The 16072-nt window shown below is 36.6% G+C and overlaps 2 protein-coding genes and 1 non-coding gene across 3 annotated transcripts; 2 read left to right on the forward strand and 1 right to left on the reverse strand.

The window, feature by feature from the left end:
* Positions 1 to 6012: 6012 nt before the first annotated feature.
* LOC103971867 (cytochrome c) lies at positions 6013 to 8334 on the forward strand. The gene is made up of 3 exons (XM_009386010.3): positions 6013 to 6217; positions 6614 to 6747; positions 7987 to 8334. Exons 1-3 carry the CDS (start codon positions 6106 to 6108, stop codon positions 8080 to 8082), a joined length of 342 nt encoding a protein of 113 aa, XP_009384285.1. The 5' UTR covers positions 6013 to 6105; the 3' UTR covers positions 8083 to 8334.
* Positions 8335 to 10850: 2516 nt separating this feature from the next.
* On the forward strand, positions 10851 to 10932 carry TRNAS-AGA (transfer RNA serine (anticodon AGA)). The gene has a single exon. It is a non-coding gene; the product is annotated as a tRNA-Ser (tRNA).
* A 3417-nt stretch (positions 10933 to 14349) lies between these two features.
* LOC135652446 (uncharacterized) lies at positions 14350 to 15617 on the reverse strand. The gene is made up of 2 exons (XM_065173377.1): positions 15304 to 15617; positions 14350 to 15186 (listed from the first exon to the last, which is right to left on the reverse strand). Exons 1-2 carry the CDS (start codon positions 15591 to 15593, stop codon positions 14424 to 14426), a joined length of 1053 nt encoding a protein of 350 aa, XP_065029449.1. The 5' UTR covers positions 15594 to 15617; the 3' UTR covers positions 14350 to 14423.
* Positions 15618 to 16072: the final 455 nt, after the last annotated feature.

The following is a 16072-nucleotide window of genomic DNA, read 5'->3' on the forward strand; positions in this document are numbered from 1 at the left end:
GTTTCCTGGTTTTATCTCTTGTCATGCTCGTAACATCCACCGGTATATATCAATATCATTTGTCACCTCATTATTTGAATTCATTTCATTGTAAACACTGTTGATGGTTCTCTAACTTCTTATTGCTACTTAATTATTGTATTTACTTACAGAACGTCCAATTAGAGAGGCAGAAGCAAGCTGCGTACATATCGGGGTTCCATGCAACACGAATGATGATTGCATCGGGCCATGCGGACGCAATGGTAATCGTTCGACATGCGAAGCTGATGGATGTTGTTGCATTACAACATAATGTCTATCAAAGATTCTGAGCGCTCTCATTGCCAACAAGCATAATAAGAGTAATAAAAATGTGATAGATATGTCTTTGGAGTGCATTCTTCCTCGACTATTTGAAGGTGATGACTCTTTCACTTTCAAATGTTGTAATAGCTTCTTGAACCTACAAACATATTGGCATCATTGTGTATTGTTTTATTAGAATCTTAATCTATGTGTAAAATAATTAATTGGAAAAAAAGATTCACATGGTTTACCATCTTAAGAGCTACGTTTAATGACATAAAGAAGCCCAAATCAATTATTGTAATTGGAAAACCAAAGGACTGATGAATAGACACCAACAATAATGAATTCTATATGTAGTTCAAATACTTGTCGATGGCCAAATCCAATTGACAAAGGATAGCAACTCATCTTTTTGTAGCATGAAACTAATGGATGAATAGGATAGCAAAAAGAGCATGTTCACGACCACTTGTCCACAAACCTACTCTTTTGAACATTTGATAAAGATTTTAGTTGGGTGACAAATATAAAATCTTAAGTTACTAGAAAACATTTCGTTGGATACTAAATTCCAACATCCCCTCTACCATGCAAATATGGCATTTGAAAATACAATCCCTTCAATCTATTAAGATCTTATGAATTTTCATTACGTGATAAGCTATAATTTTTTTCTTCTACTTGAACATTAACCCTAAGAAACTAGTCATTTTTCTGCTTAATCTAGGAAGGGCATCTCGGGTGTATTTTTTTATACTTAGTCCGAAAATGATATTTTGGTTGTATTTTTTATGTTCAACCCAAGTATGACATTTTGAGTATATTTTTAATGCTTAGCTCTAGAAAAGTATCTCGAACACATTTTTGATGCTATGTTAGGTATTTTTTTATATTTAGCACAAGAAGAATGTCTCGGGTGTATTTTCTATTTTTAGCTCAAGAAGAATGCATTGGGCATGACTTGTATGGTGGGCTCTAATGGTCTGTTAGCCTTTTCTTTAGTTAATACTTCAACGAGCGAAAAATTTACAAAGTGTTGAGTCTATTGGAGATCGAGTGGAAAAGTTGAGTAGAAAGCGTGATGGGACTTTTGGGAGTCGAAGTGGAGATTTAAGGTTGTAAGAAGTCTCTCCCATTGTTTTGGGGCTCACTTTGCATCTTGAGCCATCACTTGAGTTCTCTAAGTCTTTTATCCTCACCTCTTTACCTCCTGGACCTCTGACAATTATCAATCTTAGTCTCCTTTGTTAGGTCGAAAAGATATCCTCTTTCTTACCATTTGAGTCTTGCTCTCTCAACCAATACGTGGTCAAGGTAGTCGAAGTCCTATCTTTGAATAGCCTAAAAATGAGAGGGAGTGCCTTGTCATTTTTTTCTCCTTGAGTAAGGTGATCATGATAAACCCAAAGATCGTTATAGATCTTCAAATCATGAAGAGCTCTATTTTGACCCTCGAGTATCAAGAACGCTTACACCTAAAATACTCCATCCTAGATAAGCACTAAATGTAAGTTTCTTTAGTCGAGTAACATCCATATCACTCGATGTGCACGTGCCTCTGCTTGTATGTTGATGTCATGGAGGTTGAACTTCAGTTCTCCCTTCATCCACTAATTGTGACATGTGTGGACTGACGGAGGATATCATCATCTTAGATGACATACAACCCTAGATACTATTTGATTAACTTTATCGAGGAATGTTGCTATGTCGACATCATTGCATGTTGAACATATTCCACTCCTGCTTGTAAGCTTACAAGAGGGCAAATGGCTACTATCTTGTGGCTTAGGAGAGATTCAAGGTGAAGGGGACCCTACTTCCAACATGGGTTAAAAGGGATGATATTTTTTTATCAGGGCCTATTTGGATCGGGGCTTAAATCTGAATTGGTCAGTGCACATGATCACCAAGAACCAAGTATCTCAATTGGGAGAGGCCTTATCCCCCTCCCTCGCCATCAAATACATGGACAAAGATTGATTGATCGATTTTGTTCTAAAACCGGCTCATCGATGATTCACTAAATGAGATCTATTAGAATGAATTTGGAAAAGAAATTTTGTTTTCTAACTTTAGTTAAATGTATCCGGTCTTATAAATTATATACCGAGATAAACTCGTTAAATAAACTCAACAAGAGAACCATCGAATAAACCAAAACCAATATCAATGGAACAACTTATCGATTAAGTTAAATAGATATATATATATATATATATATATATATATATATATATATATGGATATATTTTTTATATACTTCCAGAAGAGTAAATCCAAATAAAATATTTTATTTTTCATATTTTGGTTCAATGAATCATCTCTCACATATCATACTTCAAATATGCTCAATGAATACTTATAATTTCCATCAAATAAGACTAAACCCAAGATTAGTGTGGAGCAAATCTCATGGGGTCGTAAAGATTCTATTTAATAGCCTTTCTTCGACACCATTATTCACAAAAAACCAATCTTCTATTCTCAATTATTTTTTTCATCAGGTTCATCACAAATGGCTTCCAAGATCTCTGTTCTCATCGTTAGTCTGCTGGTTTTATCTTTAGTCATGCTTGTGACATCCACCGGTATATATTAGGATCACTTGTCACCTATATATATATTTTTTATCGTTTCATTATTTGAATTCAGTGTAAATACTATTGATGACTCTCTAACTTCTTATTCCTATTTAAATATTACGTATACTTACAGAAAGTCCAGTTAAAGAGTTACTCGATATGCAATAGATCCTAACATTTGTTGTTGACACCAAAATCCTGTTAATAATTAGAAGAGGAAAATTTATAATCTCTCCTCTTAATTCTAAGTCAACACACTTATTAAACATTTAGTTGACTTGACTAAGCATTTTAACCATTAACTAGTCATTTTAGCTTTTTTTATTCAATAATTATTTTTTGTTCATGGATTTTTTTGGGAGGAGAAGTTTGACATGTTTGGATGAGAGAGGCTCTCGATTGCTTGAAGATATATTCCTGACTTTGGTCTTGAAATCGATAGTTTTGATTTCGGAGCTAATAGTTTCGATTCCTAAATGTTGGGAATCAGAACTAAACCATATAGGATCGATTCTAGAATCGAAACTAGAATCGACGATTCTAGTTTCTATTCGAACCACGGGTTCTTTGTTAAATTTTAATTTTAATTTTTAAAATAGAAAAGGTATCATTTTATTCCTAATATTTAAAAAGTGGATATATATATATATATATATATATATATATATATATATATATATAATCCATCTAATGACATATAAGTATTCATAAGCTTTGATTATTAGGTTTTTTTAAATGGTTCCAGTTAAGTTTAGAATTGATAGACCATTGAGTAGATTCAATTTTGGTTCAATTTCAATTCGAATCAAACCATGGTCAAATCTATTAGCATGAAAATATCAATAATTATAAGCAACAAATTTATGATATAAGAATATAGCATTATCATCTGGTCTTAGAATAGGAGATATGCAACACACTAATATTTCACATAGAGATATAATAATTAATTGGATTGATATAAGTTACTAAATAGATTAGTAATTAGATTTATTCCATAAATTTTCTCACTTGAAATTAATAATTTGAAACCTTGGGTTGAATTCAAACTTACTCTTAGTAGAGAGATATGCTTAATGAGTTTGATTCCAAGCACAAGACAAATTTCCATACTAAACTAATTAGTTTCTTGATGTATGATTCGATGAATCAAATAGTTCTAATTCTCAAGGAATAAGTTATTGCTTGATTAGTTTGATCACGAATGCAAGAACCATTTGTACATGATTTTGAGATGCTTCTTGAGGAGTAAATTTAGCCTCAATATGCTTCATGATTCAATCCTTCAAATCTCTATGATCCCATGAACCGAGTAGAGTAGCTCATTAAGACTATTTCCTTAGATTTCATGGAGTCTATAAGATGACTACGCTCACCACCATATTTCCCAAAGGAAAACTTGGAGCATACCAACCAATATATTTAACTTTATATTGATTTTTCTGATAATACATATTGGATAAATCATCATCATCATTATCTTGCAGCTTCAATTTATTGGGGTCTGCAACTTGAGTCCTCTTGTGATCACTGGTTCATTTAGAGATGGCATCCATTAGGGTTTTTGGCCTCCTCGTTCTCTCTCTCTCTCTCTCTCTCTCTCTCTCTCTCTCTCTCTCTCTCACTCATGGTGCTTTCGAGAGTCTGAAGGAAGAATCGTCTTAAGACCTCACATCACATCCCATGTTGTTTGATAGAGGACTAATCAAAACTCAAGAAACAAAAAAGAAAGAAGAAATATGAATCAGTATCTCACATCACATCATATCTCACATCAGCTGACTTGGAATGGTTTCGTTGATTGGTAGGGTATTCGGTGGATCAGTATCATGGTAAATGTGACTTCGTCGGAGGATGCCACACCAAGGACGACTGTGCTGAGCCGTGTGCGGCAGCAGGCCACTCTCCCGCCGCCGTGATTTGCGTTCCTGATCCCACCGGTGGAAGCAACGGCAAGATGTGCTGTTGCATTCTCGAGTGATGGATGACCTGCTGACTGGAGGTCGATGGATGGCGTACAGCCTCGAACGAATAGCTCAGTGTACTACTGCATGTTGTCATCATCTTAATAAATACCAATGCATTTATATTAATACAACTAATGCATGATGATCTATACGTTCTCATTAGATATATTAGATCGATGATATTTTGTGTTGTCATTTGACTTACAAGAACACAAAGACGACGGAGGCAGGCATGATGCACAACCAACACCACGGAGCAAATGTGAATTCCTACACCACTGAGCTACGAACGATTCTATCAAAACCATCGATCCCACCACTATAAGCATTTATCTTAATCGTCGTGTATAAAATATTCATATAAAATGGGTTGATAGAGGGAAATCCACGGATATGGAACACTCAATCGGCACGACTTGCATTAAGAATCCTTTCATTTATCTAATGTTCCTCTCGATGTTTGATATGGTCCAACTTACACTTCAACCAATGTTGGGTGGGGTTCGTTCTCTTTGATACATAAGTTAGACTTCTGAAATAGATGAGGATAAGAAGAATTATGCCTTAAGTTATATTTTATAGTTGGGCTCCTCTTTATCGCTTGCTATGAATATGAATATATCACGTAACAAATAATAATAATTAAATAATTTCTATCTAGCAAATGCTAACATGGTAAGTGAAAGACTTCTATTTCCTACTACTATTTAGGATGACACGTATTAAGTTTAAACTAATATTTTAAACATCATATACCATATAAGATGTAATTCAAATCCCATTAATGAAATAATCAGTGATAGAAACTCAAGAACGAAGTCCTTTTCCGAAAAATCAACCAAGAAAATTGAAGAAAATTTATTATCATTTTTCGGGTCTCCGTTGTGAACTTGATAGGACTATTGTGTTATTTCACGTAAATTATCGGGACTTTTGTGTAATTCGACCACATGCATTCGAGCACGTGGCGCCTCCGCCGCCGTCTACCAAATCGGAAGAATCCGTCCCAAATCGAACCCCGTGTTCCAGAACAGTATTGTATGACTAATATACCTCTATGATTTGTTTTATTTATTGGATGTTATTGAGTATATCTTCGGAATTTTGGCAAAATCTGGAGGGTAATATAGGTAATTAATAATCGCTGATCTTTTATACAGAGACGATAGGCGTGTGGAAGATGGACGCGAAGCAAGAGGAAACAGTACGAAACCCTAGCGCTCGGATTCAGATCGAGAGAGCAGCTCTTTGGAGGGCGATCGATGGCGTCCTTCGCGGAAGCTCCGCCGGGCGATCCCAATGCCGGAGAGAAGATCTTCAAGACCAAGTGCGCCCAGTGCCACACCGTCGATAAGGGCGCCGGTCACAAGCAAGGTTGATCAAAGTCTCTGTTTTGATGTGATTCCTGATGGTCCATATTATTGGTTCTTTCATATGATCTGGTGCGAGATTCTTGACGATCTAGGTTGTCATTGTAAATGAGATCTGGTTCCTCTAGTATTTAAGGCTGCTTTCTTGGACACGCGCTACCCTGCTTGGATTAGATCTTTGGAATCCTGCAATTCTTTGGTTGTTTTCGTTGTCTGCGTTCCCCCTTTTTTATGCCGTAAAGTTTTGTGATCGATGTATTTTGTCCCGATTGTTCATTTTAGCTGAATAGCATTTTCGTTTTATTTGCCCATGTTGAAGCTTCGATAACTGTCTGACAATATTTGCTTCATCGAGTAGAATTTGTGTCCTTGAGGATAATTGGTTCTTTGTTACGCACAGGACCCAATTTGAATGGCCTTTTTGGAAGGCAATCTGGTACGACTCCAGGATACTCCTACTCTACTGCAAACAAGAACATGGCTGTGGTATGGGAGGAATCAACTTTGTACGATTACTTGCTTAACCCTAAGAAGGTACGAATGAACCTTTGGCTAGCATTCTTTCTGCTGTGCATGTCCATTTTTTGCTATTCAATTGCAATTTCTACAAATTCTATGCTTGGTTGAGTATTAGGATTAGGGCTTCTTTTCCTCTGCTTTTTTCACAATTTTCTGTGTGTTTGGGGCGGGCGAAGACCTGTTGTTGGCTAGTTCCACGTGATAAGTAGTTTGAATTTATAAGAAACATGAAAGAATTTCCTTTCTTAGTCCAGGGGCAGAAGTACTTTATTATTTTCTCATCATATTGTTTGATACTGTTAGGTCACCACATTGCTTACTGAGGAATGTAATGAAACACTTATAGTGTTGTATATGGGGACTGCTCAAAGTTTTGTAGCAAATCATTTTCAGGAAAGTAGCTATATTGAGGGGAATTACTATATTATCAATTAACTATTAATCCTTCATATAAGGAAGAAGAAATAGTACGAGCAGGCCTCACCTTTTGTAAAAGATTAGGAGGGATATAAGTGTAGGATTGTTGTTGTCTTGTCATCGTTGCAGCTTTCCCATTGAGAATGGGAGAGATGATGCAGATGAGGGGAGATAAGAGAAAGAAGGGGGACCTGGTGACTCATGGGAATCCTAATCTAAGGGATTCCTAGAAAGGATTCTGCACAATAAATATATTGAATTGAATCTTTTCTGCATATGGACCAGTGCCTGATGAGGAGATAGAAGAAGATAAGAGGAGAAGAAGAGAAGAGAATATATATATATATATATATATAATGGTCTTTATTTTGTCCTGAATCGGTCAGTAGAGACCCTAATTGTAATATTTGTTGGCTGGTTTCTACAAATATCGTTGATAGAAGAGTTTGAAATTTGATCTCCTTTACTTAATTTTTTTTTTACCTTTATGGGAGGCTCTGCATCTACTGGTGTTGTCGGTTGAGTTGATGTTCGTGGTGGTGCAATAATTCTTTTGTACATAGACCTGCTGGGTAAAGTTGAGAGTTCTAGTGGTAATGGAACACTGGTGCAGCCAAAATAAATAACATAGTTCAACACTTGTCGAATTATTGGGAATACTGATACATCTCAATGCCCAGCAAATATTCAGTTACTTATCCACAGACTTCTTGAATTACAAAATGGAGCCTGTACTGGAGATTACAGGATTGTTACAACTTTATATGGAATCAACGTTTTTATTAGTACAATTTTCTTGTATTTTCTTTTCCTTATGGTATTTTCTTGTTGGTGCAGTATATTCCTGGTACTAAGATGGTTTTTCCTGGTCTGAAGAAGCCAAAAGAGCGTGCAGATCTGATTGCTTATCTCAAACAATCAACGGCTTCCTAAGGGTTTTGTTCTTTTATCAAACCGAAAACATTTCTTATTTTTGGCCAGTAGAACCACGACTTTGGTGGCTTGCTTGTGTCCAGCAGTTGAGCCATGTAAATTCTTTAGAACTTTCTTTGATCAATTGCCATTGTTATGGTTTTCTTGCCTGAGTTATGTCGCCTCGAGATTAATATGGCATTAAAGACATTGTGCCAAACTCATGTTTACTGTAATCTTCTTGGGTATAGTCAGTATGGTGATGATTTGTGATGGTTCTGGTTCTTGTGTGTTTCACACATATGGTAGGTTAGTAACTTGCTCAAACAATTATTTTCCTGGTGATGGATGTGTGCTGCACATGTTTTCGTATGTATGTCAGTGTGCTATGACTTGCTGGATATTTATCTTAGCTACTTTATAGATGGTAGAAATTTTAGCAGGGTTGCAACTTCAACAAGATATTCCAACTCTCTAAGATTTTCCATTGGCTTGTTCCTTATGACTGATTCTTCTCCATTAACAGTAATAATGCATGTCATGCAGCTCTACTGTCGTCATGTTGCTTCCTAGATTGCATTTTGTCAAATCCCCTAAAACATCATGTTGATGATACTTTGATGAGGGTTAATTGTATATTATCTTTTATAATTAATCATCTTTAGTATTTTAATTTCTTATATTTTTATATTTTTAAAAATTATATTGAAATCTTATAGTTATGAAAGTGAAACATTAAGATTTTTATATAGGATTAAAAAAATAATTTTATATGATTAAAATTTTAAATAATTATAATTAATTTAATAAAAAAAATAATTGCAACTAATTACAAGAATTAATTTGTAATTAGTTTGGAGAAAGATGTGTACTTGTTCTGGTCATTCATTATGGACATGTTACTCAATGCCTGAGATTGAGTAATTTGTAATTACAAGAACTAATTTCTCAATGCCTGAGATGGAAAGGTGTAAGCAGAGGTTGATTAGCCATAAATGTGGATATTGGAAGCAACCTCAAAACTCAAGAATCTACCCAATTTGAGATCTACATGATTATATCTTCCTCCAACAATCTTTATGGAGACAGAGCATTGGTTTGGTTTTGTGGGAATTTGAGAGAGAATTATTTGCAAGAGAAATTATTTATAATTATAACAAATAATAATAATTTTCTTAATGAAAATAAAATAATTTCTCATCCCTGCCAAAATAAACCAAATAAATGGCTCTAATAGCAGCGTTGGACTCTGTTCATGTATTCATCTAATTCGAATCTTGACCGTTCCCGACAAATACGTTTTGCAACGAGATGCGCGTATGCCAGCGATGGACCGCTGTCCTGCCTCCTCTTCCTCACGTTAATATGGACACGTCCAAATTATTTTGAGCAGCACATCCAACCTAATACTTTCTATGATATTTGATGATTGGTAGTAATAATTGATTGGGCATTTAACCAAAAAAGCCCCCATTATTTTTTTTTTTCACCAAATGTCACCATATTCGTTTTCACTTTTATAAATGATAAAAAATTATGAACTAAATCCAATTGAAATTGAAGATTTTTTTATAAGATATTGTTATCGAGTGTAATATGAGTATAACTTAATTTAATTTTGAGTATAATTATATCAACTTCCACTAAACCAACTCAGACTTTTCGCAGAATAATTAGAATGTGATTATTAGATGATTAATATTATTTTTTATTTTTTTTAAATTATGACAACTAATTCTTAAAATTATGATAATTAATTCTTAGATGATTAGTGTAACCTAGTTCAATTTAAGTGTACCTTAATCAACGTCTACTATACTAACTCATGAAGAATGGTTGAGAAAGACTGATACATCAAAGTGTTAGACATGTCATAAATAATCATTTGAATATGAAAAGTTTTGATCGGTGTTATTTTTCGAGAGACGAAAGCTCGAGTGGATTAGCTCCTCTTAAATTTTTGGGATGAAGGAGGACCTCTCGATGCTATCAACGCATTCCTCCCTCTACTTAGGTGGAATTCTCGATACATGTATCAATTCATTCCTCCCTCTACTAATGTAGAATTCTGAATGTTTAGGTCCCTCTACCTCAATTATCGGAGAACATGGGATATCGTGGTCTCGAGCATTCTAGTGTGATTGAACCAATGTCTAGTTAAAGTGCTTAGTAGTGATTAGTGGTTATGACTATCACTAAAGAGTCTACATGGTTTCAAACTGTGCCAACTAAGGAACGAAGGAAATGATAAATTGTTTCATTACGAGAATATGTCAAGTCATCTGTGATGCTCATTCATGCAATATATTGGATCCTTATTTTAATTCTAAAATTATAAGGTTAATGTCAATGGTTGACTGGATGTTAGTCGGTCCAACTTAATTTATGACTAATCTATATAGGAAACCACGATCATGTTTGAAGTCTTAAGCCCCCAAGGTGGTATGATCTTGATGTGATCGTTTAATATAAAGAACGATGTCAAGAATAGACTTCTAATTCATAAGTTAGCTAGCTTGACAAAGTAAAGAAATAGAGAGAGAAAATGACGAAATCCGTCCTAACTATTTAGGGTTAGGAGAATATTATGTGTAAAATAAATCTTTAAAAATAATTTTTGTTCGAATATCATTATGAGCATGTAGATTGATGGTTTTTATCATTTTCTAATTATAAATTAGTATTTTTTCTATCACCGATTATGATGCCTTATTATGGGCATTAATTAAGAACATTAGAATGTAACATAACCATTAATAAGAAAATTAAATACACATTAATCATCAATTGTGGTCGTGCCGGAGTGGTTATCGGGCATGACTAGAAATCATGTGGGCTCTGCCCGCGCAGGTTCGAATCCTGCCGACCACGTTTTTATTACACTTTGTTTTTTTCATTTTATCTTTTCCTCATTGTACAATATATTTTTATATATCATTTTTCTTATTTGAACATATCTTTTTTTATTGGGTAAAAGTTTTTAGACTTATTTTCAAGTTCTCTTTCTAACGAGGCTTCTTAATTGTTATTTCCTTTCTCCTTTTCTAATTTACAATATAATTTCTTTCTTTTGTGTCGCTTATTTGGCATTTACACACACACACACACACACACATATATATATATATATATATATATATATATATATATATATATATATATATATCACAATAATTTTTTTCTTTCTTTGTTACATTTTATTTTTTTTTTCATTTTATCTTTTCCTCGTTGCACAATATATTTTTTTCTTCTTTGAACATATCTTTTTTATTGGGTAAAAATTTTTAGACTTATTTTCAAGTTCTCTTCTTAACGAGACTTCTTGATTGTCATTTTCTTTCTCCTTTTTCAATTTATAATATAATTTATTTCTTTTGTATCGCTTATTTGGCATTTACACAATATATATATATCACAATAATTTTTTTTTGCATTTGATTTTTGCAAAAGTTTGGAGACTAATTTTTAAATCACTCTTTTTGACAAGATTGATTGTTTGTATTTCAATTCATTAGGTAAAAAGTTTGGAAACTTCTTTTTCTAGTTTCTCCTTCTAAATGGGACTTATTTAAATTCATTGTTCGCAATCAATGTTTGTGAGAATCTAAGTTAAGTGATATTTTTTTTTCTCTTGTATTTTCCAAGTTGATCAAAATATTTTTATTTTATTGTTTGAAAAATATATTTTTGTATTCGGTAAAAGTTTTTAGACTTCTTTTTAAGGTCTCTTTGTATCGAGGCTTCTTGAATTTCTCTCCTTTATTTTTGTATAGATTATCATTTTCTTTATCCTTTTACAATTTGCAAGCTAATTTCTTTCTTTTGGAACTATTATTTAGCATTTACACATTTAGTCGATTTTGTATTTATATATGACAATATATTTTTTTGCATTTTACAAGGGGTTGGAGACTAATTTTTAAATCACTCTTTTTGGCGATATTGATTGTTCGCATTTAAATTCATTAGGTAAAATTTTGGAAACTTCTATTTCTAATTTCTTTGTCTAAATGAGACTTGTTAGATTCATTTTTTACAATTAATGTTTGTAAAAATCTAACTTAATTCAGACTAGATTAAAATCGATTTAGTTTAACATCGTATACCATTTAACTAGTTCAATCTACCTCAATTTTGATACGTATTCGATGGATTCTAGTTGTGAACTCCAAAGTAATTTAGATTTAATCGCAATATTTTCTCAAGAACATTATAATTTGATTGCGAGTAAAAACATGGGGTATGTCTAACAAAACTCAATGTTTAAATATATTAGTTAAATTAGAGATGATTAGTGATAGGGGTAATAATGGCGACATGACGTGTCACGACGTCGGCCTCACCTGGGTGCCACTCTGTCCGAGGAGGAGGGCAATAATGCTGACTCAACATGCGCTGACGTCATCCGCTCTCAGACAACGACTTCATCGTTGTCTGACCCCGCGTGCTTGACCGAGGCAGAGGAGGACGACGACTGAAGCTCGCCCATACCCTGCGGCAGTTCGGTTCCCCACGCAACGTCAATGACAATGTCAGACGCCGTCAGAGGTACGATCCTGCCTCCCGCAGGCAGGCACATCAGGTAACACTAAACCGCCCTATAAATACCCCCGAGTTCTAAACGAAAGGGGAGGAGACTTCTTCACTAAAAAACTCCTTCCACATCTTCTAACTTGATCGTTGGAGGGGTCGGGCCGAGCTTCCGACCCGACCTGTGCGCAGGTACAAGGGCGAGGTTGCATCTTCCCAACACCGCGGAAAAGCCTTACTCCCCACGCAACATCCCGCCCGGGCCATCGCAACCAGCCACCCCAGCTGTCCCGAGGAACGCCACGCCAGATCCCTGCGCATTCGGACCCGAACCAAGCCGCGTCGGCCCCGAGGCCACGGCATACAGTTGTTTCCCGCAACAATTAGCATGTCTAATGGTAGTATATGTTAGGGTTTTTGTCGTAAGATAGATGATCATAATTATTGGAAGAGTGTTTGAGGGAATTAGAGTTAGAGATTCAAGACGACAACCCAAATAATCCATGCATTAGTGTGTACTTAATTATGTATCAAATCCGGGCATCTTGAAGCCATCAATGATTTCTTCGTCAATTCAAATATCTTCCTTTAATATAATACTAAGATATTAGTTATGTGTTGCTAAGATGTTAATCACGTATTTGATAAAATGTCAATCACTTATTACTATAGTGTCTACAATAAGTTATTAGGTATGATCTATAGTTCCTCGTTAAGGCATAAATTAACTTATTTGGAGATATATATATATATATATATATATATATATATATATATATATATATATATATATAATTAACTTATTTGGAGATATATAGTTAATTATATATATATATAATTAACTTATTAGGTATGATCTATAGTTCCTCGTTAAGGCATAAATTAACTTATTTGGAGATATATATATATATATATATATATATATATATATATATATAATTAGGCTAATTATAGTTTATTCCCTATAAAAGTGAAACATGTAATTTTATTTATCCTAACACTATTGGTTTTATCGACGAAAGTACAAAATACGATAGGTAAAATGATAATTTTAACATTCTAGTTATGTTTTCAATGGTGACATCATTGGGAGCTATGAGTGACTATTGTTTATGAAGAGGTAGAGCAAATGACAAGAATGAGACAAAGGAAGGAGAAAGAGGATAACACAAATGCTGACGCTATGCTTCTGCGCTAGTACCGCTCAACATCTGTATCGACATTGATGTAGATGCAAAATGACACCACCTTCCTCACATCATTATCGGTGCTAATATACATGCAGAGATCTCATTTTGTACTTGCATCTATATTTGTACTAACATAGATGTTAAGCGATACTTTGCATCTGCATTTGTGTCAACACTGATGCAGATGCCAAGTGGCTTTTTCATCGTTTTGTATTTACATTGATGTTGATATAGTTGCTGAGCAATGTCGACATAGATACATAACATCAAGTTGCTGAGCCATTGCTCACCTTCCTCATCTACAACAGTTACCCATAACCTCCAATGGCATCGTCAATCGTCATCATCAAAAATATAATTAAAATATTAAAATTATTTTTTTACTCATTATTTTTATGCTTTCGTCGATAAAATCGATGATATTATGATAAATAAAGTTAAATGAGCATTAATACTGGTCAGAAGTATTTAAGTTCATATTACTCTTACGCAGTTTCAATCCCCAATCAAAGGGTTAGGCCATCGTATGATAATGAAATCAAGCTTATTTCTTACTGAAGATATTAAATAACATAAAAATCATTTATTCGAATCATGAAAGTTCCAATCACGTCTTCACCACCGACCACCCTCTGATGCTTGCTACACCCTCACATCAGCTACGCAGTCCGACACGTGGCTCGAGAAGGGGTACAGACAAAGCTGGACGACGAACGCTCCCTCCGTCTCCTTCCCAAACTCATAAGCCTCCTCCATCAAACGCTTGCCTAGATCATAGCTTACAATCTTCCCCGGCAGCCACAAGTAGATCATCTCTCTCTGTGGATGGAATCCCAGGAACTTGAACTGGTTGATTGGCAGTGAAGAGAAGATAGAGGAACGGCTCGTTTCAGGACACCGTTGCACCAGCTTTTGAGTGCCGATGACATGTCTCAGCAGCCAGTGATCACCCCCATTGGGATCTCCAAGCACCCAAATCTTTAGCTGATCGCCATCCCTGTGGGAGTAGCAAAGACGGCCGCTGGATCTGCCGACGCGCCCTTCCTGCTTCGTGGCCTCCGGCAACTCGATCTTGCGGCAGGCCATGGTGGTGAGGTCGATCCCGACGACTTGATCTGGATAGGCGAGGATGTAGAGGACGCCGTCGAAGTAGCGAATGGTGGTGGACATGGCGTCGGAGGGGAGTCCCCATTGCACCTGGTGCTCGACCCAACTCCTCCTATGCGACGCGAATACCTCTATCTTCGCCCCCTGCGCTAGCCAGCCGGTGAAGGAGACGACCCTGTACTCCGCAGAGTGGCACGGGTCGAAGGCCAGTATTGAGAGTTGGCTCCTCCTGCGGGGCTTCGGGAGCTCGATCCACCTTCTTGTCGTCGGGTTCGCGACGTGAAGCGTGGAGCCGAGGCTGGAGCGGCAAAGTATCAAGCCATTGCTGCAGTCAACGATGGCAGATTCCCGGTGGAACGGGAAGAAACAGAGGCTGTTGCACTCGAGGGCACCCCCGCTGGTCGTGCATGCGTACCTCGGTTTGTCGTCGATCTCGGCGACACCGCAGCGGTAGAAGATAGCGGACGCGATCAAGGGGAGCCGTGTCTGGAGGTAGCCGCCACCGTCAGAGATCAGTCGACGCCAGGATCTGCAGACGCTGTTGCATCGGATCAAAGACCTCAAGGGCAGCCGTACCAGGATGTCCATCAACAAATCGTCGCTCAGGCCCGTCGGATCACCGACGCCGAGGGACGCACAGGTCGAGCTCGTGGATGACGAGTACATCGCAAGTGGAAATCGAGCTTGTCGATGGAACGCATGCATCTGCGTTCGCCCTTAAAAAGAAGGATCGATGACTGTGTGAGGAGGGTGTGGTGGGAGAAGAATGGGGCGTGGAGGGCATCCGAGAGCGTGTGGAAAAAGGTGGCGGCATGCGATGGGCTTGCGATGGGCTCAGCTTCGACGCAAGCTTCCGGTCGGCAATTGCACATGGAGGCGTCCAAGCTCGCCACCTGATCCGGTTCACGAAAGGTGTGGACGATCACCTGTGCTAAGCGAGGCAGGGAACACGGTACTCCTGCCACAGAGCTTGCTGGGCACTACCCTACGAGACGGTCGTAAGTGAGGATGAGGTCGAGCGGTGCCGTGGCTCCCGTCTGAGGTTTGATAGGGAAGGGAACATCCAATTCAGGGCCGGATTGCTTGTCGAGCACGTGAACATCCAATTCAGAGCCGGATTGCTTGTCTTGCACGTGCCGAATTAGTTTTTGTTCAGTAGTTTAATGTTTATATTTTTTAATTTT

This window comes from Musa acuminata, chromosome BXJ3-11 (assembly GCF_036884655.1).
Source record: "Musa acuminata AAA Group cultivar baxijiao chromosome BXJ3-11, Cavendish_Baxijiao_AAA, whole genome shotgun sequence".
In the NCBI taxonomy this organism is placed as follows: Eukaryota; Viridiplantae; Streptophyta; class Magnoliopsida; order Zingiberales; family Musaceae; genus Musa; species Musa acuminata.